At 42.1% G+C, this 26,757-nt stretch overlaps 1 protein-coding gene across 1 annotated transcript in view; it reads left to right on the plus strand.

The window, feature by feature from the left end:
• The first annotated feature begins 1,221 nt into the window (after nucleotides 1–1,221).
• Nucleotides 1,222–26,757, plus strand: part of TAF1B (TATA-box binding protein associated factor, RNA polymerase I, B) — a 67,527-nt gene continuing 41,991 nt past the window's right edge. The window contains exons 1-7 of the mRNA XM_015410303.1: nucleotides 1,222–1,290; nucleotides 3,608–3,706; nucleotides 4,238–4,325; nucleotides 8,533–8,630; nucleotides 13,568–13,666; nucleotides 17,244–17,352; nucleotides 24,038–24,191. Coding sequence (XP_015265789.1) covers nucleotides 1,270–1,290; nucleotides 3,608–3,706; nucleotides 4,238–4,325; nucleotides 8,533–8,630; nucleotides 13,568–13,666; nucleotides 17,244–17,352; nucleotides 24,038–24,191 — 668 coding nt within the window. The 5' untranslated portion in view covers nucleotides 1,222–1,269. The remainder of the gene's footprint in view (nucleotides 1,291–3,607; nucleotides 3,707–4,237; nucleotides 4,326–8,532; nucleotides 8,631–13,567; nucleotides 13,667–17,243; nucleotides 17,353–24,037; nucleotides 24,192–26,757) is intronic.

The following is a 26,757-nucleotide window of genomic DNA, read 5'->3' on the forward strand; positions in this document are numbered from 1 at the left end:
CTGCATTTGGCACACATGCCTGCCTTATCCATAGGTAGAGGAACTTCATTAAAATATTCCCATACTGGATCTCTTTTATGGCCTGCTGCCATTATAGGTTTTCTCCGCCAGGGAAAGAATAATATGATAAACCTGAGGCTATACACACAAAGATCCAAAGATTTGTAGAATATTCTGCTCTAAAGGTTTCACTTTCATTTTTAATGCTTGCCCCTGCCTTCTATTCATTTAATTTTGTTGAAATTTAGCACATAAGAGGTAAGGCGTTGATTCTGTGTACACAGATTTGCAAAGGAAAAATGGGATTAAAGTCTTTTTCTCAAATCTATATGTTTCTTTTATTTTATAACATTTTTGCTGCAAAGAAGAGGCATGTGATCTCTGCAGACACAAATTCACAGTTTTGAGAACTGTAAAACCAAGCATCTGTGATAATATCTTCTAGATATAGAAATTGCCCAATAATCTTACAGAAACCTCTGGAAGAGCATGATATTGTGAATGGATTAATGGAATTAATTTACCAAAAAAATTAAACATTGCATGAATATACAGCCTCATTCTGCACAAAAACTAATCCTTATTTTATGATGAATAACCTTTGGACTATAACATATCTTAAATAGAAAACTACCTTTAGATAGATGTTTCCTCAAAAAGCATTTTATTTTAAAAATCCAATTTAAATTTTAAAAATCCGTTTTTGTTATTTTAAATTGATTTTTATCTGAACTGGTTGTAATGTAATTCCAGGAAATCTCCGGGAGGCTAGCAACTCTATAAAAGTCCTCAATACCTTCTCTCTCACACAGACACACGCACAGAGGAGAAAAATGTAAACGATCTTAAGATGCAATACATCCAGTACTGTGAGCGATTAATGTAATGGCTTTTTGTCACACTATACTGAAGAATATTCAGGGGGGAAAATTAACGAAACAGTTTAAAAACAGAAAAGAAACGTAAAATATAATTCATTCCTTCCTCCCCCCCCCCATACATTAATGTAACTGAGAAGCGGTCTTCTAGCTTTGGAAAGTCCACTACTACAATAGTTAGTGTTTATGATTCTATAGAGCTCCTTCATTTTGAGGCGGTTTCCCTTGCCGCCGCCGAGTAAAAAGAACCTACCGCTCACAGGACGCTCGGAACCAAAGTGCCGGAGGTTTTGTTTCCCAGTCGGTTATTGTTTTTCCTCATTCTTCCGTGGCTGAGCCGTTGCTATGGTGTTGTGGCGGTGGTTGACGGAGGGCCTGGTGTGGGCACGCGATGGAGGAGGAGGAAGAGACGGTGAGACTGTGGGCAGCGGTGGCATTTTGTAACACCCCCCCCCCCCCCCTGTGACACGCGAAGAACCGCCGCGAGAGTGAGGTCTGGTTAGTTCTAGAAGATGAGGAGTAGAATTTCAGCATTAAACTTTCGGTGACTGACTGAGGCCCCGTCTTTCCGGCCCAGTCAAGTTTATGCCGGAATACGATGTTGTTACTTGCTAGCCTTTATGATGCTTCTGGTCTCCCGTTTTATTTTTGCTGCCGCATACTAACACGGCTGCCTCTCTAAGTGTGAGAAGTGTGTGGAGTTGTACGTCGCATGTATAGTTGGAGTGAGGGAAGAATGTTGCTTGGGCATGGCTGGTGAAAAAGTAGATGAATTCGGAGTTGGTTTAAAGTTTCCCGCCTTATTCTTAGCAGGGCTATGGTTTTAACAACCGCCTCCCGAGTAGCTATTTAATATGGGAAGCTTTTATTTCCCTTCCTCATGCTCAGGAAAACTTTCCCCGTGGAATTCCAGGATGCTTGACTGTATTTATTTACTTTGATATTTGCTTTTCTGGCCAACAGGACCCCCAGAGCGTTTCCCAACATTCTCCCCCTTCCCTTTTATCCTTGCAACAGCAACCCTTGTGAGATAGGTTAGGCTGAGAACGTTTGACTGGCCCACGATCACCCAGCAAGCCTTCATGGCAGAATGCAGATTTGAACCTCAGTACCCTGCATCATAGTTTGTTTGACAAGAACCGCTATCCTGTGCTCGCTCCCATATAATTGTGGAAAGTACAAGAGCTTTTCCAGACAAACAGAAAGGTGGGACTCTCACTGTGGTTTCAGAGCAGGAAATAGGTCAACAACTACTTATTAAACTGATATTTTTAGAGGAAATAATAGGTGCAATATTTTTTTATTGCTTTAGATGTCCTTTCCTATTCTAAGTATTTAAAGTGTTCACTTTACTACACAATACAGTCCTGTGAAAAAAAATTGACACAGGCTACCGTAAAAGGAGACTGGAGCTGCGGTGGCTCAAGTGGTTAAGACGCTGAACTGCAGGCTGTGGAAGGGCGGTAGTTCAGCGGTTCGAGACCTGAGTGTGCCGCATGACGGAGTGAGCTCCTGTCTCTAGTTCCAGCTCCTTCCAACCTAGCAGTTCGAAAGCAAGAAATTGCAAGTAGGTAAATAGGTACCACTTCGGTGGGAAGGTAACAGCGTTCCGTGCGCCTTGGTGTTTAGTCATGCCGACCACATGACCACGGAAATGTCTTCAGACAGCGCTGGCTCTTCAGCTTTGAAACGGAGATGAGCACCGCAACCCTAGAGTCGGACTTGACTGGCTTTCGAGCAAGGAAACCTTTACCTTTTTAAAAGGAGACTAGCAGCCCAAATAACCCAGTTTAGCCCAAGCTCATCAGAGCTGGGAAACTAAGCAGGGTTGGCCATGGTTGATGCTTGGATGGGAGATCACCTAGGAAGGCTGGGGTTGCTAGGCAGAGGAAGGCAATGACAAACCACCTTTGCTAAAGTCTTGCCTTGAAAACCCCATGAGGGGTTGCCATTAGTCTGTTGGGACTTGACGGTACACAATTATTATTAATAGAAGACTAGAGCAGATCTTTTTCAAAAGTGTTCAAGTGCTGAAGTCTTATTTATTGAAGCTAAGCAATCCTTGTTTCTTAGGCTACATGCTATTGGGAGTATCACTATTAAATAAAATGGTACTTATTTCTGAATAGGCCTGTTTAGAAGTGCTCTTCAAGGCTGTGGTTTCATGCACATTAAGCTTTATCAGACTAGTAAGAGTAAACATGCAAGTAGTATCACTCTAGAGCTGCAGGGTGTACACATTGAATTGGGGGTAAATTCATATAATCTAGGTTGGGGTATAAACATGCATAGCTTTGAACTATAAATGCCATTGCATTTCCCTCTCTAATTTACTGTGCATTGTTTTGGCCAGGCAAGATACTTCACTGCAGCATACTGAAATATTGTTTTTAAATTTTGTTTTGGCTATGAAATATTATTTATTGTGCACATATTTTTATTTAATCAGGACTTCTTCTCTCCAGAAGCAGTATCATCCTGATTACTTAGAGATGAAGACACAGAAAGTATCCTGCATGTGGCAAAATTTCTAGCAGCTGTTATCAACTCACATGACAACTTTTGCAGTAGCAATCCTTAAATTCTCCCATGTTTTCCTGTGGAACGAGGTTTATTGTGGGACAAGGAATTACTGTTTATGACTCCAGTTGCAAAAACAGTAAAGATAATAAATAATTTTTTAAAAACAGTTTCATATAGATTTATACAAATTCTTCTTTTGTTTCTAGAGAAACTACAATGAACCCTGTCCCCAGTGTTCAGAAGTCAACTGGGGCCTTACCGATGAAGGCGCATTTTACTGTAGATCCTGCCACAATGTTATTGAAGTAAGTTATTAATGTATATTCTTTTTTTCTCAGTCCCCCAGCTGCCCTCCATTTTCTGCTAAATACATGAAGGTGATATGGGAACACTTTTGACCCAGATGCAGTTCTAGTGACCAGTGTATATCCCCATCAGCTGTATATTTTAAAGCAAACAAGAGTTATTACAGTATAAGCTTTTATAGGTTAGAGCCAACTTCCTCAGATGCATGAGCTTCAATCAGGAGAAATATATGCACAGGAGACGGGGGAAATATGAAGAGCGGGTGAAAAGGCAATGAAATGCAAGAGGAGTAGTTTGTGACTTTTCTGTTCAAAACTGAACAATTCACGCTTAGCAGAGGGACCATTCACCACCGGTGCAGCTGGCTATTCCTATTTCACAGTCCCCAGTGAGTGATGCAGTGAGGTAGTTCAGTGGAAATCTAATTGTTCCAAATGTTATACGTTCAGTTCTCTGTTGCGTGATCAGCACACCTGTACAGAATGGCTACAGGGACTTAGATATGTTTGATTGGGTTGCTGTCTTTGCAGCGGACTACAGACGTTTTATCTGAAGATCCTACTTCAAATGCCAGAGCACAGTCTATCTCTAGAGGATTAAAAAAGAAAACCAAATTTGGTAAGATTTTTTCACCCAACCTATTTTATAAAATGTGGGTTATATGTCTTTTCCACCTGATATATCAAGAATTGTACAGTCTTACAAGGTCAGAGTCAACTCACACAATATACTGGCATGGTTCAGATGTGGAAACCATGGTTTTATACTATGAGAATGAGGCTTAGATATTCTCAAGCTTGTGCACTCTCCTGTATGCAACGATCACATTGTTAGAGCAACAAACTATGCTGTGTGGTTTTCCCATGAATCACAATTTTTAATGTCCTTATTGTTTGTTTGTTTGGTCATTTATTTATTTATATCCTGCCTTTCTTCCCAACAGGGACCCAAAATGGCTTACATCATTCTTCCCTCTATTTTATTCTCAGAACAACCCTGTAAAGTAAGGCTGAGAGTGTGTGACTGGCCAAAGGCCACCTAACAAGCTTCCATGGTAGAGGTGGGATTCAAATCTGGGTCTCCCAGATCCTAGTCTGACACTCCCCCCCTCACCACACTGGCTCTGGTTTGAAATCCTGTTCTGCAAAAAAAAAAAAAGAGAGAGAGAGAGAGAAAAAGACTTTAATTTGTGGGTTGGATGCATCTTGTCATAAAAGGGGGAGAGACTGGGTAGCATGTACACCCAAACTCATTCATGTTGGGGAAGACTACAGTTTGTTTTACAGTTGGAACTGTGTCAGTTGTAGACAGTTTTTCAATAGGAGCATGTATTTCATGGGAGGCATACCAAGATATACTGAAAGCCTTGGGATTTGGGATTCAAATATTCTCAAGGCTGGTGAAAGCTTTTTAACTATTTCTCACCCTTCACTGTTTTGCCAACCTTAGACGGTCCCTTGGAGGAGCTGTTTGCCCCACTGGGGAAAAACCTGTGAATTCCTGTTGTCCCATGTGACCCAATGGGGCAAATATCAGGTCTGAGGGACCATTTTTGAGAATAGGACAATGGCTTCAGTGGGTTGAATCCAGATGCATGCCATACTCTGGATCCAAACTGTGGCACCTTCCCAAGATATCTCCCAGCATGTTCTTTAGCTCGGAGAATACCAGCTTCATATTAATAGGGTGCTAGCTATAATGAATTCAGGAATGCACTAGAAAGTAAGATGGCAAAAATATTTAAAGGTTATTGGGGTGGGGAGAAAACGTATAAAAGGAATCTCCCTTCATTATTTTATTTATTTTATTAAACTTATGAATCTCCCACCCTGCAAGCAGGCTCTGGCCGATTTACAACCTTAAAACATTTAAAATGCATTCGATATAAATAAGAATACACAGTAGGTCACTAAATATGCATTTCAGCAGTCATTATTTCCAATCTAGTTCTTCCTTTGAAGAACTACTGTTGGGTGAAAATGGCGAAACTCTGACAGAGAAAGGCAGAAAGGCTTAATGTCTATTTTGCCTCAGTTTTTTCCCTGAAGAAGAGAACAGGCTCATCTTTAGATGGTAGCAGGCAAGGCACGGAGTCTGGGCTGCTGGTTGGCATGGACAGAGAGGTAGTTGAGAAGCACCTGGCTTGCGCTGAATCCCCGGGGCCAAATGGTACTCACCCAAGGGTGCTCAAAGAACTTTCTAGGGAGCTTGCAGAGCCATCATCTTCCTCTTGGAGGACGGGAGACATGCCACAAGACTGGAGGAGGGCAGATGTTATCCCAATTTTCAAAAAAGGGGGGAGGGATGACCCAGGAAACTACAGGCCAGCCAGAGGTCCCAGGGAAGATACTGAAGCAGATTTTAAAAGGATCGCTCTGCAAGCATCTAAAGGACAACTTGATGATCTAGGGAAGTCAGCACAGATTTGTCCCCAACAGGTCCTGCCAGACCAACCTCATTTCCTTCTTTGATTGAGTGACAAGCTTACTGGATTGAGGGAATGCTGTTGAGGTTATTTACCTGGATTTCAGTAAAGCTTTTGACAGTTTCCCCATGATATTCTGATGGGTAAACTAGAGGGCGGTGGACTGGACTCCAGGATAACTAGGTGGATAGGGAACTGGTTGGAGAACTGCACTCAGAGAGTAGTTGTCAGTGGCATTTCATCTGAATGGAGGGAGGTGTTCAGTGGGGTGCCACAGGGCTCGGTTCTGGGCCCAGTACTTCTCAATATTTTTATAAATGAACTGGATGAGGGTGTGGAGGGGCTACTCATTAAATTTGCAGATGACACCAAATTGGGGCAGTGAAAACACCAGAAGATAGAGACAGAATTCAACGAGATCTGAACACACTGGAAAAGTGGGCGGATGTGATCAAGATGCAATTTAACAAGGATAAGTGCTGAGTTCTACATCTGGGTAACCAAAATGAGGAATACACATACTGGATGGGGGGATACGCTTCTGGGTAACAGTGTGTGTGAACAAGATCTTGGGGTATGGGTGGACCGTAAGTTAAATATGAGCAATGAGCAGCCAGTGTGATGCAGTGACCAAAAAGGCTAATGCGATCTTGGGGTGTTTCAACAGAGGCATAACATCCAAATCTCAAGATGTCAGAGTCCTGCTGTACACTGCATTGGTCTGTCTGCACCTGGAGCGGGTGTAGAGGAGAGTGACGATGATGATTGGGGACCTGGAGACCAAGCCCTATGAGGAGAGGCTGAGGGACCTGGGAATGTTCAGTCTGGAGAAGGGGGGAGCATAATTGCTCTCTTTAAGCATTTGAAAGGCTGTCACTTAGAGGAGGAGCTATTCCTGTCAGCAGCAGAGGATAGGACTTGCAATAATGGGTTTAAATTAAGGGCAGGAAAGTAGTGGCTGGATTTTAGGAAAACCCTTTTTGCAGTAAGAGTTGTACAACAGTGGAATCAGCTGCCTAGGAAGGTGGTGAGCTCCACCTCTCTGGCAGTCTTTAAGCAGCAGATGGACAGACACTTGTCAGGGATGCTCTAGGCTGATTCTGCATGGCCTGTTTGGCCCCTTCCAACTCTGTGGTTCTATGATTCTAAGACATGATTGGTTTTTCAGAAAATAACGGCTTCAGAACTGTAATACATTGAAGTGCAGCAGGATGGCTGTTGGTCACTTACAAGATAACATCAATGTTATTTATAGTTCCATTGCATAGAAATTATGGTGATTGTAGTCTGTTGCAATATGTAAATTAGATATGACTCTTCCTGAGTCTCCTCCTCTTAGTTTTAGATTCTTCTACTGTGGAAGTTACTTTGTAGTTTGTTCTCTCTCTCTTTCTCTCTCTCAATTTATCCTTGCATCAATCCAGTAAGTAGGTTGAGCTGAGACTTGCCCAGACTCATCATGTGAGTTTAATGGCTGTGCAACCTGTATTTTCCATGTTCAAACAGAATACTATCCATGGTGTTGTGTAATGTTTAAAGACACAAGAAAGAGGTATTATGCCATCAGCACAGGTAGTCCTGTATTGAATTAATTTGTTCATAGAACATATACAGCCAGCTTGCCTTGTGAGTTAATTTCAGTGAGTGCTCCCTAATGAAATTAACAGAACCAGTGTAGTGGCTAGAGTGTCAGGCTAGAATCTGTGAGGCTTCAGGTTCAGATCTTCACTCTGCCATAGAAGCTTGCTGGGAGACTTTGGGCCAGTCACACATCCTCAGCCTAATGTACCTCGCAGGATTGTTGTGAACATAAAATGGAGAAGGGGAAAATACTGTAAGCCATGTTGGGTCTTTGTTAGGAGGAAAAGTGGGGTATAAATGAAGTAAATAAATAACAAAAGAGTTGACGCATATTCATGGAAGCCCTCTTCATTGGAATTGGTGGGGTTGGAGTGAGTAAGTGTGTGTGTGTGTGTGTGTGTAGTGCTAAATTTAAGCATCACACAGTATTTCAAAGGTCCCCCCCCCCCCGTGACAAGCAAACTGTGGTTTCCTTATGGTAGAGAATGGGAGGAAATAGGAAAGTGCAGAGGGCAAGATCCTTCTTCTCTTGCAGGGCCTTTGGTTTGTGTAACTAGTTGCAAGGATCTGGTTTAGCAGCTATTGTGGTATAGCAGTTTCCTGTCTAGGAATCCATGACCTGTCTAGAATGTGAGATCTTCCTGGAGATAGGAGACTGAACCAAAGCTAATCAGGTAGAATAGCTCATGTGATGGCAGCTTCTTTAGACAAGTTTGCTAGTCAGTTATTCTTGGTCAAATACCCTAATTGGTGTATTTTTTTGATATTGACAGATGCAAGCTGAGAATTGTAATGTTCTGTTGTCCTTTTAAATTTTAGAGAAAGGGTTGGAATGGTACATCTGTGAAGGATTTCAATACATACTCCAGAAACAAGCTGAAGCGCTGCAGTCTTTAGGTGTTTCTTCACAGATGAAGGTATGTTGACCTAACTCAGTACAACAGGCAAATGGGTAGTACTGAATTGAAGATTTCATTGTGTGTTAAAGTAAGGAGCAGCTCACAGATTATGCATTAGTGTGTGCTGTCTCTTGGACATAGAGGAGGCTGGGGGTGAGTGCTGTGTCTCACTCTTTGGGTACCTGAGAACGTACTTGACATGTAGAACAAAGTTTGAGTCCAGTGGCACCTTCAAGACCAACAGAGTTTAATTCTGGGTATAAGCTGTCATGTGCATGCACACTTCTGAAGTGGACTCAAACTTTGTTGTATTGCTTCAGACCAGCATGGCTAACCCACCTGAATCTATGACATGTTGATAACACTTGGCAAACATATTTTTACTTTTTCTTTCCTTTGGCTCTGCCATTACCAAGTTGCAGTCCCAGTTGGGCGGGATGAGTTATGTCACTCGCCACCCCAGGGAGAGTCCAACCCCAGACTTCACCTCACCACTTCCTTTAAAGCATGCCCAAGCATGTGCATCCACCTGGGGCATGGCAAATATTCTCTCTTTCCCCCCTCAGCTCCTTGCAAATTCCTTTGTAATATGAATGCGGTTCCCTCCACCTCGTGGGGTGTGCTGCCCATGGCCAGTCGCCTACGATCTAGCCAGCTGGTACATGGCCACCCCCCCCCCCAATGTAGTGGGAGTCTGATTGGGCTGGCCTGCCATACAGCATTATTGCATTTTCCAAGTGCTCGGACCATGGCATTTTGTTGTTCAGAAAATGTGGTTCACAATACTGCTCTTGTTGCACTACAGGATGGAATGTGATCACACAACTGCTATATGTGAACTTTATTTGCTGTTTTTATATTTTTTAAAAAGTGTGTGTATGCATATGTGCAGAGGGTTATCCACCCCATTCTCAGTCTTCTTAGTTGGGTGTGCTCCAGTCTGAATGTCCATCAGTTGTTGTTTTTTTTAGTGGCAAAGAACAACAAGGCCATACCCTGTCACTGCGTAAACCTTAGCATATGTAGTAAACAAAAGTAAGTGTTGTATTTGGACAGATAGTTTCGTATAGTCACAGTAAGACTACTGGGATGTTTGCACATGACGTTAAAGTCTGTAATATTTAAAACACTACACTCTCGAATAATGTGTTCTCATTAAACACTTTATAGCATATTAACTATCGCCAAAATTATTAGCATTTAATCAATATATTGCTGAAAATAGTTTCTAGGGTTTGGATCCTGGAAGGTGCAGATGGTCACAGGTCTTTCCTATGTTTCCCTCCCTACCAGCCACCCTTTCTGAGCCCAGGAAGGCTTATTCCCAGAGTCACAGGACCTGAGTGGGTTGGGGGGGGGGGCTGCCCTTCCTGCCTTTCCTATCAGTGCAGCTCTGCTGATGGAAGAAGGGAGTGATTTTGTCCCCTTCCCTTCCTCACCACAGCTTCCTGAGCTGCATGGCTCCTCATATGGGTCACGTGAGACATGGTAGAGGTTTATAAAATTATGGATGGGGTGGAGAGGGTTAACAAAGATACATTTTTCTCCTTCTCCCAAAATACTAGAACTCTATGGGATCCAGTGAAGCTGATGGGCAGTAGGTTCAGGGTGGACAAAAGGAAATACACACCCAGGGAAATGCCGATCACCACTTTGGGGTCAGGAAGCAATTTTCTCCAGGCCAGTTTGACCAGTTATACTAGAGGTTTTTTGCCATCTTCTGGGCATGGTCACTGTGGGTGTTGGGGGGAGGTAGTTGTGAATTTCCTGCATTGTGCAGGGGTGTTGGACTTGATGACCCTGTAGGTCCCTTTCATCTCTTTGATTCTATGAAATACTTCTTTACACAAAATTTGATTAAAATGTGGAATTTGCTGCCAGAGGATGGCCACAGAAATAAACTGCTTTAAAGGGGGATTAGATAGATTCATGGAGGATAAGTCTATCAGTGGCTACTAGCCATGGTGGCTGAGGGGAACTTTCATGTTCAGGGGTACTAAACCTCTGAATCTCTAAGTCAGGAGGCAACATCAAGAGAAGGTCTCAGCCTCTATGCCCTGTTGTTGGCCCTCCAGAGGAACTGGTTGGCCGCTGTGTAAGACAAGATGCTGGACTAGATGTACCACTGGTCTGATCTAGCAGGGCTCTTCTTGTGTTTTTAACCATGGGAATAAACATTCCCAGAGTTGGAAATGAATGCTGGTGGAGGGGGAATGCGGTGGGGTGGGGGTGGAATCTGCATTCCTTGCATCCAGAGATTGTGGGATCCAACTCTAGGTCTAATGCTGTAGATCAGAGGTGTCAGACTCATTTGTTACAAGGGTCGGGTCAGACATAAATTTCATTTTGTTGGGCCAGGCCATGTGTGCCATAAAATGTAACACCAGGTCCGGGAGATATGAACTTTATAAAAGTCACAAGCAAATCCAATTAGCAGTATTATTTGTACTCAAAATACAAACATACTTTAAACATAACCTTCTTATAGTATTTCCTTAAAGTATCTCCCTGATGCCCACCCTCCCACCTCCACCACCCATTACTCATTAGCACTGGAACAGTATACAGGGACATAATGCACAACGTCTGTCATCTGGCTATAAACTGCTCATGGGCCCGATAAGAGCCCTGGACAGGCTGGTTCCAGCCCGCGGGTCATATGTTTGAGACCCCCGCAAGTGTAGATTGTCTTACATAAAAACTTTCATGTTATCCATTCTGAATTAGCAAATCCTTGTCTTAAGAAACATTTTACTCATTCAAAAAAATATTTCATAGGAGCTTTTTTAAGTGCTCTCCAACATTTCTCAGATTGTCCCTGGGGAAAGAAAATGTTCCCTCCACCTCCCTTTAAACAGCAGTCTGAAGACACCGGGCCTCATGGTGCTCTCCCCTGAACGGACTGTGCATGAGACTTATTCCTGACTTACAGTTTTATCCTAAGCAGAGTTACACCCTTCTAAGCCCACTGTCTTCAGTTGAATTAGAAGGGTGTAGCTCTGTTGAGGATTGCACTGCTCGTTCTCTTCTTTAGCTCATAAAGTACAGAGGACTTCTACCCCCACAGTGAAAATACGGAAGAGCACTGTCTCTATGTAAATGTGCATTAGGAGGAAATTGTGATTATTTTTTTCTTTAAGGGGAAAGATGGACCTAGGATGATCAGAAGGCAATTTTTCTAAAAGCCATCATCCGCATTTTTCTTTTTGCCTTCCTTACTTCGTCCTCATCTTTCTCTGTGTCTCTTTTTAGATGATGATCTTGTCAGGACAGGGTCTCATGCTTCTGATATTTACCTGACCTGAACTCCAGAATTAGGATGGGCTTTGTAGACATGCCTGTGTGTGTGTAGTATTTAAAGGTATAATGACAGCTGTGAGAATGGGGAGAGCTATGAAATTCCTTACCTGAAGATGTAGTAAGTTGGCCTGACTGCTCTGTATGTGCCAAGGGCAGATGCTAACGTGTCTTTGACATCACCAAAAAGGAGCATATTCCATTCTATGTAACACAATGTAATGTGCTAAAACAACATGGGTTAGACTGGCCTTTAATAAGGAACTGCCTGACTTGGACTAAGTGGAGGTGAGGAGTAGGTGAAAATTCATATTCAGAGATCTATTTTTGTATGTTTCTAGCCTATTTATATCAAAATTGATTTCATAAGTTGGACTGTAAGTCAGATCCAACGAACCACAAGTGAGATCTCCATTCATGGAACAGAACCTCCTGCCTCTTCGTTTTCTGAACCTTGATCGTACCAATCTAAAACTGCTCCTGATGGTTGGGTGGGAGAACTCCAGGAGCAATATGGGGTGTTGTGCCAGGGGCTGTATCTTGTGACAGACTGCACTTTTAAGAAGCTCAGAAGTGCTGTACAAACAACTAAAGGACTGTGAAGGATTAATTCTTCAAAGAAACTGACAGCCTTGAGTGACAGGCTGCTCCAAGCAATCTGATTGGTTAGCATCAGCTGAGCAGAGATAGACTTGAGAGCTGCATGCTGAGGAGAGTCAGATTTCTACCTTGGCTGAGTTGAGTACTGACAGTCCGATTTCAGCCTTTGCTGAGAGTAGTTTAACACAGAAAAAGAGACTTCCCAGCAGTAACATAAACAAGAACACAGTTTAACACAGACAGGATAACTGGGAGAAAGTTGGCAAGGAAGTTTTAAGTAAGCAAAGACTCCCATTCAGGCCAAGGAAAGGGGATAGATCTTCTACAGAGAGAAGAAAATTCCCTACCCAGTTAAACAGGGACTTAGCTCTGGAGAGTGCAGAGATCCCTGGTCTGGTGTGGTTAGAAACTGCCTTTAGAGACCTCTCTGGTGTTTCAAGAGAAGAGGTTTGGATACTGGAAAGAGGGTACTAGCCTTCTGGACACTAAAAGAGTCAGAAAATACTCATAGAAAGTGTACTGAAGTGTTTGGGGAAAACACTGGAACAAAAGCCTCTCAACATAAAGATTTAAGTGACTAAAAAGCTTAAGAATCATTAGCCTGAAGCATAAGAACTAAAGTCTTTGCATGTAACTGGTTTTACCTGAGACATTTTAACCCCTGATTTCATCTGAGCTTTCCCTTCTATGTTAAATAAAATATTTTGTCATTTTTGAATATAAAAACTTATCAAATGACATTTTTAGTGGTTTAAGTAAAAGGGGGCTCCCATTCCTTCCCTTAAGTTCTTGGGCTGAGCCAATAGTCCAAATATCATACTGTGAAAGGGTGGGACAGCCAGAGTTCTTCAGCAAAGAAAAAAACACATTACTAGGGCAGCTCAGTCAGTAAAGGCAAAGAAAAATGGAGGGAAAATCTTGCCTCTGAGGGAGGGAAGTGGACGGGGCTATCATATATCTCAAGGGGGAAGCTTGCTAAAATCTCACCTGCTGTTGCATAAGTGCCTCTGGAAGGGCACCTTTGGGTCAAATCCAACATATTTTACTGTTCCTGATAGGATGAAGTTCTGTGGAATTTATGGAAAAATTACCTTCAGAAGAGCATGCAGCCATGTTATGACAAATTCTTCAATGATGCTACCGGTGATGCCTTGCCTGTAAGTGTGGCATTCAGAACTGCCAGAAAGCCTTTTTTTCTCATGGATGGTATCCAGTGCAATTTATATAACTATATACATCAAACATCAAAATGCAGAGTGTCGTCGTGGTTGTACTTGGAACTAGAGGCGATTATAACTTGTGTTGTCCGTAAGCACAGTGGTCTCCATAATGATGGAAGCAGGAACAGCAGAGAGGTTACGTGCTGCTGATTCCTCTCCATTACCAAGAGGCAAGCCAGAAGCCTTATTCCCCCTGGGAGAGAAGTCCTAGACACTAGGCAGTTTAAACAGGTGCTGCTTGGCAACCCAATTTCTGGAATGGTTGTTTCCCTCTGTGCAGACTGCCTCTGAAGGACAGCAGCAATAGCACTGGGAACACCAGAGAGGTGGGAAGACAGCATGTCTCCTTCCCTCTCCTAGCATTCCCCTTTAACATCATGTTTCCTTTCCCATCCTAGCATCATTCTGCTCCACTCCACCTCCTGAGCCCTGTTCATGTGTTATAGTGAATGCGCATATATCTCGCATGTATGTACACCTATTTTTAAGAAAGAATCTGTGCGCTTCCATTTTGCAAATGAAACCAGGGACCAGTACCTGGATAAATGTTGGGCTTAAATAACACATTCACCTGTACATACATTGAATGTAACATGAGAATTACTCAAGGCATGTATAAAGAAAAAACAAATATGCACTCTGCATGGATTGTATGTACATTCACTGTAACTTGTGACTAGGGCTCCTGAAGTGAGCCAGGAGCCATACTTTGTATGAAATTACAACAAAGAAACAGACACTGTGATGTGGTGGTGGAAATGTTTAGTAAATCTTTGCATGTTAAAACATTGTATAGCATTGTGACTGAAAAATTATTTATAATATTGCAAGGAAAAGTCCATTCATCTGTATAAGCAAAGATAAGTCCATTCATCTCTTAATGAGCACGTGGATTTAGGCTCATTTCGTTCCAGTTCTTCCTCAGGAGTAGTTTAGTTTAGTTTAGTTTTATTATTACGGTCTTAAGACCAGCATACAATAGAAACATAGTATGAAAAAGAAGGGAAAAAACAGAGATAATATACAGAATAAAATCTAAATTTAAAAACTTTTAAAATGCGACTCCTGCAATCTAAGAATCAATGCACAGAACTCAGCGACTGAATTCTTATCTGATAGAAGCCAGTGAAGTCTTGCTTTGTTCGTATTAATGTGACCAGGTATCCTATCAACTAATGGGGTAATGATTTTAAGATGAGCCTCTCTGTACTTCCTCAGGAGTAATTCTCTTCAAAGTATTAGCGTCTTGATGTAGCTCAGTAATATGCTGGGAGCAAGCCAGACCTTAACTTCTTTTCTACACAGATGCAAAAGCCTTCTGAATTAGGCTGGTACACTGCTCTCTACAAGCCTCAAGAGTATAATTTCTTCAAATTGTTATCACAAGCCTCAAGAATATAATTTCTTCAAATTGTTATCCCAATTTGAAGAAATTATATTCTTGAGGCTTGTGATAACAATTTGAAGAAATTATACTCCAGATAACAATTTTTCAATCACAATGCTATACAATGTTTTAACATTGCAAAGATTTACCAAATGTTTCTGGCATCACATCACAGTGTCTTTTTTGTTGTTGAATTTTCTGTAAGGATAGCTGTGATCTCTCATGGTTGTCTTATCTGCTTCTATTTGGCACATAATAGGTATACTTTGTATCAAGCCATCTTTCTTGTATTGCTTTGATCTCTACTACTTTCGTAGTAGATTCTTTATATTTGTAGGTTGCCTTGAAGATCAATTTATCGAAAGGCAAGGTATAAATCTTTAAAAATAAGGAATAAATCAGTAACGGGGCAGGCTTCTTTCAGTGTGACTTAGTGTTGGCTTGATATTTACAAGCTTCCTGGGTAACCATTCAGAGAGACCTTTTCTGAGATTTCTCAGTCACCTTGTAATGTTGGTGGACACATGCTGTTGGTGCTGTATTGCATGCATATTATCATATTGTTTTTTGGGAATTGCCTGTCCTGTGTCCACCCCATGTTACCAGCTTTGGGAGATTGGTTGGGAATTAAACTATACTCCACCACCACCCCACCCTCCAGAACACAAACATATATCTGGGAACAAGAGAGGAATTTAGACGAAGAATAACAACCAATTAAAACATTTGGAGGAATGTTTCAGAGGATTTCAGCAAACTACATAAGTTGCTCATCAGATAACAGGCTGCTTGATCAAGTGGTCTGATCATATAGTAATGAGCTAGCATTTCAGTGAGAATAAGGCCATTATCATTAGAGCCAGTGTGGTGTAGCAGTTAGCGTGTCAGACTAGGATCTGAGAGACCCTGGTTTGAATCCCCACTTTTCCCTGGACGTTTGCTGGGTGGCCTTGGGCCAGCCACTCTTTCTCAATCTAACCCACCTCCAGGAGTAGTTATTGTGAGGACAAAATGAAGGAGGGGAGAATGATGACACCAGGCCTCCATTGAGGAGAAAATCTGGGTATAAATATCCTAATTAATTTCTGTAGATTCTGCAAGGCAGCTTCTTTTGAGCATTTTGTCTAAATGTTGGCACAGAATCTCACTTAATGTTCTTAGGTTCCAGTGAAAACAGTGCAGTTTGCAATGCAGCTGACCTTTGTCAAAAAAAAACGGTTGTAATAATGGGCAAGTTTGTATAAACAGTTACCAGATAGTTACAGACTTTCATGGCATCTCTACTCAGAGCCCGTAAGAAGACATTCATTCTGGGAGTAGCTTCCCCCCAAAATACGTTGTAAAACAAATCTGTACTCTACTGATATTTAATTGTTCAAGTAGTATGCATGTAAATGTTTATTTTGCAACATTCTTTTTTTGAGTGTTGCATTTTCCAGATGGAGCCTCATATGCTGTTCTTCGGAAAACATATTCTGCAAATATAGGCACAAATTGTAAATGTATTAAAAAATTATAGTGACTTCATTAAAATGGCATTTTGCTTCATAGCCTAGCCGCTGAATATTTTTTTTAGCAAAATTTCTTTTAAGAAAGAGGTTGTATTCAGATGTCCCCAACCACATGTTGTTCATGATGTAATCAAGCCTCAAACCCTAGACCTTGTATGTTCCCTGTGACCTCTTACCCCCATCCCCTCTCCTTATGCATCAGAGATTTCCTAATTTCGTTTTTGATTGAACTCTGCACAGGTGTAATGAATAAGGGGTTGTATCTTTGACAGTAACTGGGATGCTAAACCAGGATCACATCATGGCTAAGAGTCCTAGTTAGTGGTTAAGAAACAAATCTTAGTTCATTAATGTACCCACATTTGGACATCGCAGCAAATTGTGGTTAAACTAAAGATTTCTTTAAGCAGGAAATATTCCATTGTAGTTCTGTATGCAAGAGGAAGAAGGGAAGCACTACAAGCTCATTGATTTGAAGTTAGTCCGTGTCACAAACCGTTTGGGGGCTTGTTTGTAATGCCTGAATGCATCCCGGAGAGAACAAATCGTGAAAAAGTAACTTTATGGATTCAACATTGTTGGGAATCTAATGCTGTCATTAAATTTATTTTAAAAGCAGTCATCTGACACCGATAGTGGAGCGAACACAGAACTAGATATTTTTAGACTTCTTGGTTTGTCTGGATCGGAATCTAGCATTGGAGACACTTCTTCGGCTTTATCAGGTAAGAGTAAATGGATCTTGAATAGTGAATTTTGTATATAATCATTTTTGGCCCCGGTCACACGGCAAGGAAACTGCGGGGGAGAAGTGTGGCTGTTTGGCCCGGGGCAAACTAACACGCAGTAAAGTGATCATACCTCCTGTCGAGGTTCTGTGGAGGGACCGTGGAGCTTCCGTGGTTACGGAGAGGCGTCGATCACAACACATGCCTGCGCGCAACGAAGAAGCGCGCGGCGCGGCGAACTGGGTTTCTTTTTTGTGTACACTACGAATGCGCATGCTCCGTTGAGTGCTTATGCGCAACCACGGAGACTTGGGGGAAAAAAAAAATCTTCTTCGCAAGGGGACATGGACGGGCGCCGGATGCCACCGGAAACGCGATCAGACGCCCGCCCTTGCCCCGCAGTTTCCGGAAACTAGTACCTCCGAGGTACTAGTTTTTTGCTCCGTTTTATCGGCGGTTCGCCACAGTTCAACCACGGGAGCTCTACGCTCCCCAGATGTTGCCGTGTGATCGTGCCAGGTAACTCCGCCTCTCTTCCGTCTATTTAGCGTGGCTTCTGCTCCGTGTGAACGGGGCCTTTGATGTAGAAATACCCTATTGGTCTAGGAGATTAACAATGCAATCCTAAGAACACTTTCCTGGGAGTAAGTCCCATTGAGCAAGCCTGAGTAGAGTTCTGGGCAGTGTTCCCCCTAAGCTGAGTTAGTGTGAGGTAGCTCACAGTTTTTTAGCCTCTGGCTCACACGTTTTTGTCCTAGCTCAGGAAGGATGGCTCCAGAGCAAACTAATTTATTCAGCAGCCAAATCGCTTGCTCACAACTTTAATGCCAGTAGCTCACAAAGTAGAATTTTTGCTCACAAGACTCCACAGCTTAGAGGGTTCTGGGTAGGCTAATCTCATTGACTTTGGTGAATTTAAAATGGTGCAACGCTGTTTAGGATTGCACTGTAACAGTACAGCTCCAGTCTACACCCATTAATTAAAATCTGGCCCTTTTTTGCCATCAAATCACAGCTGACTTATAGCAGTCCCATGGGGTTTTCAGAGCAAGAGATGTTCAGAGGTGGTTTGCCATTGCCTGCCTCTGCATAGGAACCCTAGACTTCTGTAGTGGTCTCCCATCCGAATACTCACCAAGGCCGATCCTACTTAGCTTCCGAGATCCAATGAGATTGGGCTAGCCTGGGCTATCCAGGTCAGAGCAGGGGGAAAAAATTCTCAGGTTTAGACTGAAGTAACTCGGCATAGTATTTGGCTGTAAAAGTCATATCTGGGTGATCCTGTGTATATAACAATGTAGAAAATGTTGACATGAAAATTCTTGAAATATTATTATATTGTTCACAATGTGTCCTTGTATGCAAATAAGGAAGTTGCATGTATCCCTGGGGAAATTGTGACACCAGGGTCAAAGGGCCATGAAATGCAGGAAATACAGGTTGAGACATAATTATGTGAAACTCAAATGTAATCAGTGACAGTATAAAGACGATTCTCAATGGCAATATGCCCACATTTGCTAAGCCATTTGATGCTGTAATGATGGCAGAATCCCATATTAAAACTTATTTAAGAAGGTATCAGTGTTCTGAATTCTAACTCAGCCATTTCCCACTTGAATTCTCCTTTTAAATTGTTTTGCTAGAGAATGGTGACTTTCAGGTCCCCCATAGATATTGAAATATTCCCCTACTGGTTTCTGGACATTGCTTTTTTAAATATGCCACTTAATTTGTCATATTTATGTTCACTTATTCTTTTGTTTAGAGACTGTTCTATTTGTCCTGTGTAAAGAGCAGATATCACATTGGAGGATGAGGAGGGATAAGTCCAAGATAGTATGGCTGCTGTTACAGTATTGTCCAGTGAATATGGGGGACAGAGTTGGCATCTGGGTTTCCTGTAGTGTCTGGTCCCTGGGTTTATGTTGCTATTCAATGGCACACTGTTTATAAGAAGCTATTTTAGTGGGTGGGGGATGCGTATCAATGAGAAAAGGCCACATAAGCCGTATCTCCAGGATAGACTGTGCATCTTATTTTATTTATTTATTTATTAAATTAGATTTACTAGGCCACTCTTCCCTACAAACAGGACTCAGGGCATCTTACAACAAAATAAATATACAAATCTCAGTTTAAAACTAAATTAAGATACCAATACATACAGACAGCATATATGAGATAGCAGAAAACAGTCTATATGAGATGGCGGAAAGAATTCCAACTCCCCAGCCTTCCTAGGGGGAGGGGTTATGGAGGATGGGGACTTGTGTAAGAGTGCCAAATGACACCCCATCGCTGTCTTCAACCGAAGGCCCGGCGAAACATCTCTGCCTTGCATGAACTGCGGAAGGGTAATATTTCCCGCAGGGCACGGATGTCTTCTGGCAGAGCGTTCCACCAGGCAGGGGCCAGGGCTGAAAAAGGGCTTCTCTCGGGCTGCGGACCACCAGGAAGTTCTTATTTCCCGAGTGTAGCACTCTTCCAGGGGCATACTGGGAGAGGCGGTCCCGAAGATATGTAGATCCCTGACTGCTAAGGGCCTTAAAGTTCAAAAACAGAACCTTGATCCTGATCCGATGTTCCACTGGAAGCCAGTGCAGCTCACGTAGCACTGGTTGAATATGTGCTGTCCGAGGGGTCTTGGATGGTGCATTGGGCTAATTTGAGCTGGGAGTTGTAGGTGACAGCCACTGGTGTTCTGTTGTTAACTCTTTGGGGCCTGTCTTGTAGTGAACTATTTCTTGGCTTGTCAAACCATGTTTTACGACTTCAGGTGGATATTTCCATCCCAAGACTTGCTGTTGTAAACCCAGGAATGCAGCTGTGTTAAAGCAAATGTTGTTGTAATGTAGTGTTATAACATTGGCTGTAGACAACCAATTGCTTGGTGTGCTCAAGGTGATAGCTGGAACCAGGGCTTTGTTTTTTGGAAAAAGAGGTGGCGGAACTCTCAAGAGGGAAATGAAGTTTTCAGTCTGTATACTGAAAAATCATTAACTTTTGAACATTTTTTTAAAAAAATTGTTGAAGAGGTTCTGGAACTCCATTCTGGCATGTTCCCCCAGAAAAAAGCCCTGGCTGGAAGCATTTAGACATATGTAGCAGTTCGTGAGTTTTCATTACAAAGTAGTGCTTATGCGTCCATTATGTAATTGAACAGCGGTGTCCTGAAAATAGACTTGTTATGTGGACTGGTCCAGGATCAGGTTGATGGTGGGGTGAAAGTTTTTGAAGTCCTGGAGGAATCCCTTGAGAGCATCCTTCTTGTGGATCCAGCTGATGAAAGCATTATTAGTGAATCTCAGGTACAGGAGAGATGTTTGTGGTGGTTAGCCATGAATATATTTGTATACTGTGGGACCATGAGGGTAACCACAACGATGTCATTAATATGAAATACAAGTCTCTGTTGTCCACCCAAAAGAACTTCCAATGATAACTCTAGTGTGAAACTCCTGAATTAGAATTTGTTGTTTGACACTGTCTCCTGAGGGCTCAGAAGAACTAGGAATTTCTCACGCTACAAGTGTTAACTGGTTAAACAAAATCTGGATTTCTTTAGCCATTGCAGGTGTTTGCTAGCTTAGCAAAACTAGGAAGCTTGCCAATTACTGTTGTTGTAAATGGTGTCTGTACTTTTCTTTATTAAATTTTACATCTCACCCTATATTTCCTGTGCTTTATGGCCCCTTTAACCCTTCTGTTCACGTTTTTCTTGATATGACAGCATACAAACATATTCATCGTTAGGATACCACTAGACTCCCATTTGTTTTTGCTACCCCTGGAATTTGTTGAGAAATTGAATGCTTCAGAAAGTTCAGATGAGTCAGTTTTGTATTTGGTCTGAGGCAACCAGCTGCTGGGAAGGGTAAACTTTACTGGAACGTATCAGTGGTACATGATTTCACCTGGAGATGCGAATTACTAGAGGTCACGTAGTGGTACCTGAAAATGAGTATCAATTTTTACAAAAAGGCTGACAGTTTACATTACTAATAGAGTTGAGTCAGTAGGATTGAAAACTATTACTTGATGCGGAAGGGTGTGTGGAGACTGTTGTGATGTACAAGTTCTAGCAAAATTCTCTGCATACTGTTTGACACAATGTGTGATCTCTCTTTTTATGTATTTTGAATGAGTTGCTTTAAGAGCACCCCTGCCCTAGAACCGGTTTTGTGCAGGGTAATCTACAAGCCTCAAGATAGCATGTTTTGTGTAGTATTGCTGGTGGTTGATGAATGACACCAAAGAAACACTCATTTCTGTAACACTTAGGCATTATGTGATGTTTGGGTTTTTTAAAGAGATTTATCTGGCACTACTGATTATTGTTCGCCAAGCTAGTAGGTTGAACCCCTGTGTTTGTTGCAGTATACAGACATTGTTTGGGAAGCCTATTAAATCTGTAGGTTGTTATGACATGTCTTAAATTGTATGTTGTGTTGGGTTTAGTGCTGACTGTCTAATATACCCTGCATAATCTCGAACAAATAAAAGGAAAGCTGCTATGTTAATATGATGGCTACAAATAGAACACAAGGATTATTATAAATTGGGCAGAATATGGAGTTAGCAATAGAGTTTCAATCACGAGTGCTCTTGAGACTCAGCCTATACATGAAAAAGGCAAAACTGATGACTGAAAGGGATTACTTGAGGTTCATGTATTTTCTTCAGTGACTCATATATACACAATAGCCATTCAGAGCAGCTCTTGTGTTTCCTTCTGGGTTTTTAGAAGTCATACACTAGAAAGTGCTTTCACAGCAACTGCTATCAGGTGCTTTGCTGAGAGGCAGTAAAGGCAAAGGGGTAGTGGCTTTTTGGGGGGGTATTTTTTTGCATTTTAAGATTTTGAAGCTGAGTGATTATGATTTCAGTGTATGCTGTAAGCTGCATTGGTAGAAAGGTGGCATAGAATGTTTTTAATAAATTACAGAAGTAAATAGTAAAGGGATGGAACCGCTATTAATATTTTATTGTGTTATATCAAATGTAACTCATCAAATCAGTATGTATGTACATATCAAAGTCTTTCTACAGGAAATATGAATAGCATATAACATTTAGTGTTACATCATGAAATGGCAGCTCTCAGGATTTTGTTTGACAAGTTGAGGAATGTTTAGAAGTATAAACCTATGCAGAGTCCACGCTCAGTGATCTGGGATAATACTGCATAGGGATTGCACTGTTAGCTAGGCCATTAATCGCATGTCATTTTTGTGAAGAGGCCAGTTATAACTTTAGTTTTTTTTGCACTTAGGTCTTCAGTAAGCTCCTCAAATGAGTTTAGAAATAATGAATTGCACAAACTGAATGCTACCTAGGTATATATGCCCATGCCGCTCCACCCCCACCCCCCGATTCTTATTGCTATCATTTTAAAAACTGGCTTTCCAGTCATAATGTTATTGTATTTTGTTCTAGATAATGTGAGAATGTAATAGGAACTCTTTTTCTATACAGAAAAATGTTGGGGTATCTATGGCTAGCATTTATAGCATACATTTGAGTCCCTGAGGTGTGAAAGATGGTGCTTTACACGGCTTCTTTTTGTCGTCTGCAGATGAGAGTATTTATTGGCTTTTCTGCTGCCTTTCTTGTGGCTTAACATTTATGCTTCACTAATTAAGTGTCTTCAGATGTATTAAGTGATCTTTTGGACTGTTTCCCGTCCTTTTCATTCTTTAATATATTTATTATGCATTCTTCCTAGCTTGGTCCAGTTTTTTTGACATATGTTATTTTTATCTAGGAAGAAGCTTAAGTTGTTTAGAATAGCAAAGCTACTTAAGCACTTTATAATTGTTTTCATCTTTAAACATTACGTCAGTTCTCTTACTATCCTCCGGGCTATGATGAGAAATTAAATCTTTCATAGAGATGTAATCTGTTGATATGCTCACCTACTTCTTCTTTTTTTGAGCCAGCTCTAATTTGCGGCTTTAGTAGCATTCTTCATTCTTTCGTCCTCAATTTCTTTTCTGTCTAATGGGAATAACCCCTTTCATAGTGTTAGGATTGACTAATGCAATTTAAAAACAAAGAGTCGGACTCGACTGTGCGACTGAACAACAACAACCCTGGTCCCAAACACTTGGGATTGGATCTGATGGTTGCAGAAGTGGAAAGAGTTTGTGCAGTGGGATCTTCATGACTGCTGCCTTTGCTCAGCTGCCCCCCTCTGTGCTCCAAAAATGTTCTCTTGGGGGCTGGGAGACCCTGGTGAACAAAATGTCGGGTGGCACTGGGGGCTGCAAGGAGAAGGGAGACCTAGACAAAGTAATCTTCCCTCATTTGTAAGCAAGGGCAGGGGAAGGCACCTTGGTTGATTTCCTGCTGTTCATTGTAGCCCCTGGGTAACTGAGGGCGGCGGGGGGGGCTGCTTGGGAAAGGGAAAGGTGGAGAAGATGTCATTATATATAATCTTCCCGCTTGTGTAGTCTTATGATCCCAGCCATTAAATGGTTCGTTTTATGCAAGTCTTCTGAGATTATAGAGGATTAAGCTGTGGCCTGTAGTGTGTGGTTTAACAAATTTGTCTCAATGTTATTTGCTTCTGTTTTCTGTACTAGAATAACATCATTCTCTGTTATTGTTTTTTAAATTATATATTTATAAATTCGGTGTAGACTGTGTAATTTGTAAGCTTCTTACACCTGTCCCACAGAAATGTCTGACTGGTCTGGATCAGTAGATGCGCACTCATATTTACGGAACAAGAAGAAAGGAGATGTGAGCATGTCAATGCCAATGACCCTGGCTTTCTGCTATATGGCATTGCTGTGGTTGAGGGAATCCATTACATTATCAGATCTCTTAAGGTGAGAACAATACCTGGTGAAGCAATTTTAAGACTACCTTAATGTCTGCTTTTAATTACAGCTCTGTGTATTTGGCTGACACACTAAGATTTGCCGCACTCTAATTTGCTTATTTATTTATTTACAAAATTTATATCTTACTTTTCTGCCCTTACAAGGGCTGCCAAGGCAGCTAACAATTTTAAAACATACATGATGAAATTATATTGTAAAACCATTAGAATCAGTACTCTTCCCAAATGTATGTCGTTAAAATGGTTGGCAGAGTTTAAATATGCAAAGGAAGTTGAGCACTGACTTAAAAAAAATAAGTAGGTTTATTAAAGAACAATTTTTTATAGAACATACAGAGAGAAAGCCTAAACTAACCAGTCTAACTGCTGTTAAAGGAACAAAGAGCAACAGGAAGCTCTACAGGAGCATGAAGTCTCCAGAAGAGCCAATCAGGAGAGAGTGAGGACACAATCTGAAATAGTGGGAAGTCCCTAGTCTAGGTATGCTAAATACCTTCAGCTGTCCCCCTGTAGGATGATCTTCATGATGCTGCACTATAGATCTTTGCATATTCCAACAAAAATAACTTTAAAAAGAGTTACAAACAGAGTTAGAATACATAGAAAACATGAAACATAGGTTAGGAAGGTGGGATCATTGAAGGAGTGCCAAAGGAAACAAAAAAGTCTTCGCCTGCTGGTGGAAGATGGCAAGCAGAAGTAGACAGAAAAATTTCCCTGGGGAGGGAGTTCCAGAGCTTCAGTGCCGTGACCAAGAAGGCTCTCTCCCAAGTTGATAAACCCACCTAATCTCAGGAGGTGGGGGCATCTGAAGCAGGGCCTCCGAAGAGGACCGTAACAGTCAGATGGGTTCATAAGGGATTATGCAGTCCTTCAGGTATGTTGGTCCCAAACCATATAAGGGATTTGAAGGTCAGACCGGCATCTTCGGCCAAGACTAAACTGATACAGTCCCTACTGCCCACTCCAGCCAACATCCTGGCTGCAGCATTCTGTACCAATTAAAGTCTCTAAACATTTTTCAAGGGCAGCCCCATGTCTTAGGTCACTTATGGATACACTTATGGATACTTATGGATGCTGTGTGCAGTTCTGGTCAGCACACCTTAAAAAGGATATTATAGCTTTGGAAAAAGTGCAGAAAAGGGCAACTCGAATGATAAAAGGGCTTGGAACACTTTCCCTATGAGGAAAGGTTAAGGCGCTTAGGGCTCTTTAGCTTGGAGAAACGACGACTGAGGGGTGACATGATTGAGGTTTATAAGATTATGCATGGGAAAGAGCAGGTAGAGAAAGAGGTACTTTTCTCCCTTTCTCACAATACAAGAACTCGTGGGCACTACATGAAATTGCTGAGCGGTCGGGGTAGAACGGATAAAAGGAAGTACTTCTTCACCCAAAGAGTGATTAACACTTGGAATTCACTGCCACAGGAAGTGGTGGCGGCTACAAGCATGGACGGCTTCAAAAGGGAATTAGATAAGCATATGGAGCAGAGGTCCATCAGTGGCTATTAGCCACAAGGTATAGATAGGGACTCTGGGGCAAGTGATGCTCTGTCATCTTGGTGCTTGGGGGGGGGGTCAACAGTGGGAGGGCTTCTAATGTCCTGGCCCCACTGGTGGACCTCCTGATGGCACAACTCCTTTATTACCTGTACTAGGAGTAAGGCCAGTTGTGTGGAGAAATACAAGGAGCTCTAGAAAGAGGCTCCAGGTGAGAGTCCCAGCTGTGGCTGCTGGGGCAGTGGAGGGAAGGGTAAAATAGAGGGAGGCGAGCCATGTCTATTTCCTTCTGCTTAGCTACAAGGCAGGGCTGTCTCAAGTCATTTTGCTGCCCCAAGTGGGTAGTATGGGAGGAGAGCCGCATGCCATGTTTTCTGGGTTTCAAGGGTCTGGAAAGCGGTAGCCAGTTACAGGGTTGCCAGCTCTGGGTTGGAAACACCTGTAGATTTGAGGGGTAGAGTCTGGGGAGGGCAGGGTTTGGGGTGGGGAGGGACCTCAGCAGGGTATAATGCCATAGAGTCCACTGCCCAGAGCAGCCATTTTCTCTAGGAGAACTGATCTTGGAGATATCCAGGTGCCACCTGGAGGTTGCCAATGCTAAGGGAAGGGCCAGGTTTGTTGAAGGAATTCAATGAGGTATAATGCCATAGAGCTCACCTTCCAAAGCAACCATTTTCTCCATGGGAACTGATCTCTGTAGTCTGGAGATCAATTGTAATTCAGAGAGATGTCCAGGCATTCCCCCCCCAACCTCTTTCAATTCCAAAGCTGCTTCCTGTTTAACACTTTAACTGATTCACAGTTTAACTGACTCCTGAGAGCCAGTTTATATATGTATGTATGTATGTATGTATGTATGTATGTATGTATGTATGTAAAGGTAAAGGTTCCCTTGCTCGAAAGCCAGTCGAATCCTACTCTAGGGTTGCGGTGCTCATCTCCGTTTCGAAGCCAAAGAGCCAGCGCTGTCCAAAGACATTTCCGTGGTCATGTGGCCAGCATGACTAAACACCAAGGTGCACGGAACGCTGTTACCTTCCCACTGAA

Source organism: Gekko japonicus, unplaced genomic scaffold (genome assembly GCF_001447785.1).
Source record: "Gekko japonicus isolate JY-2015 unplaced genomic scaffold, Gekko_japonicus_V1.1 scaffold1325, whole genome shotgun sequence".
Taxonomy (NCBI): Eukaryota; Metazoa; Chordata; class Lepidosauria; order Squamata; family Gekkonidae; genus Gekko; species Gekko japonicus.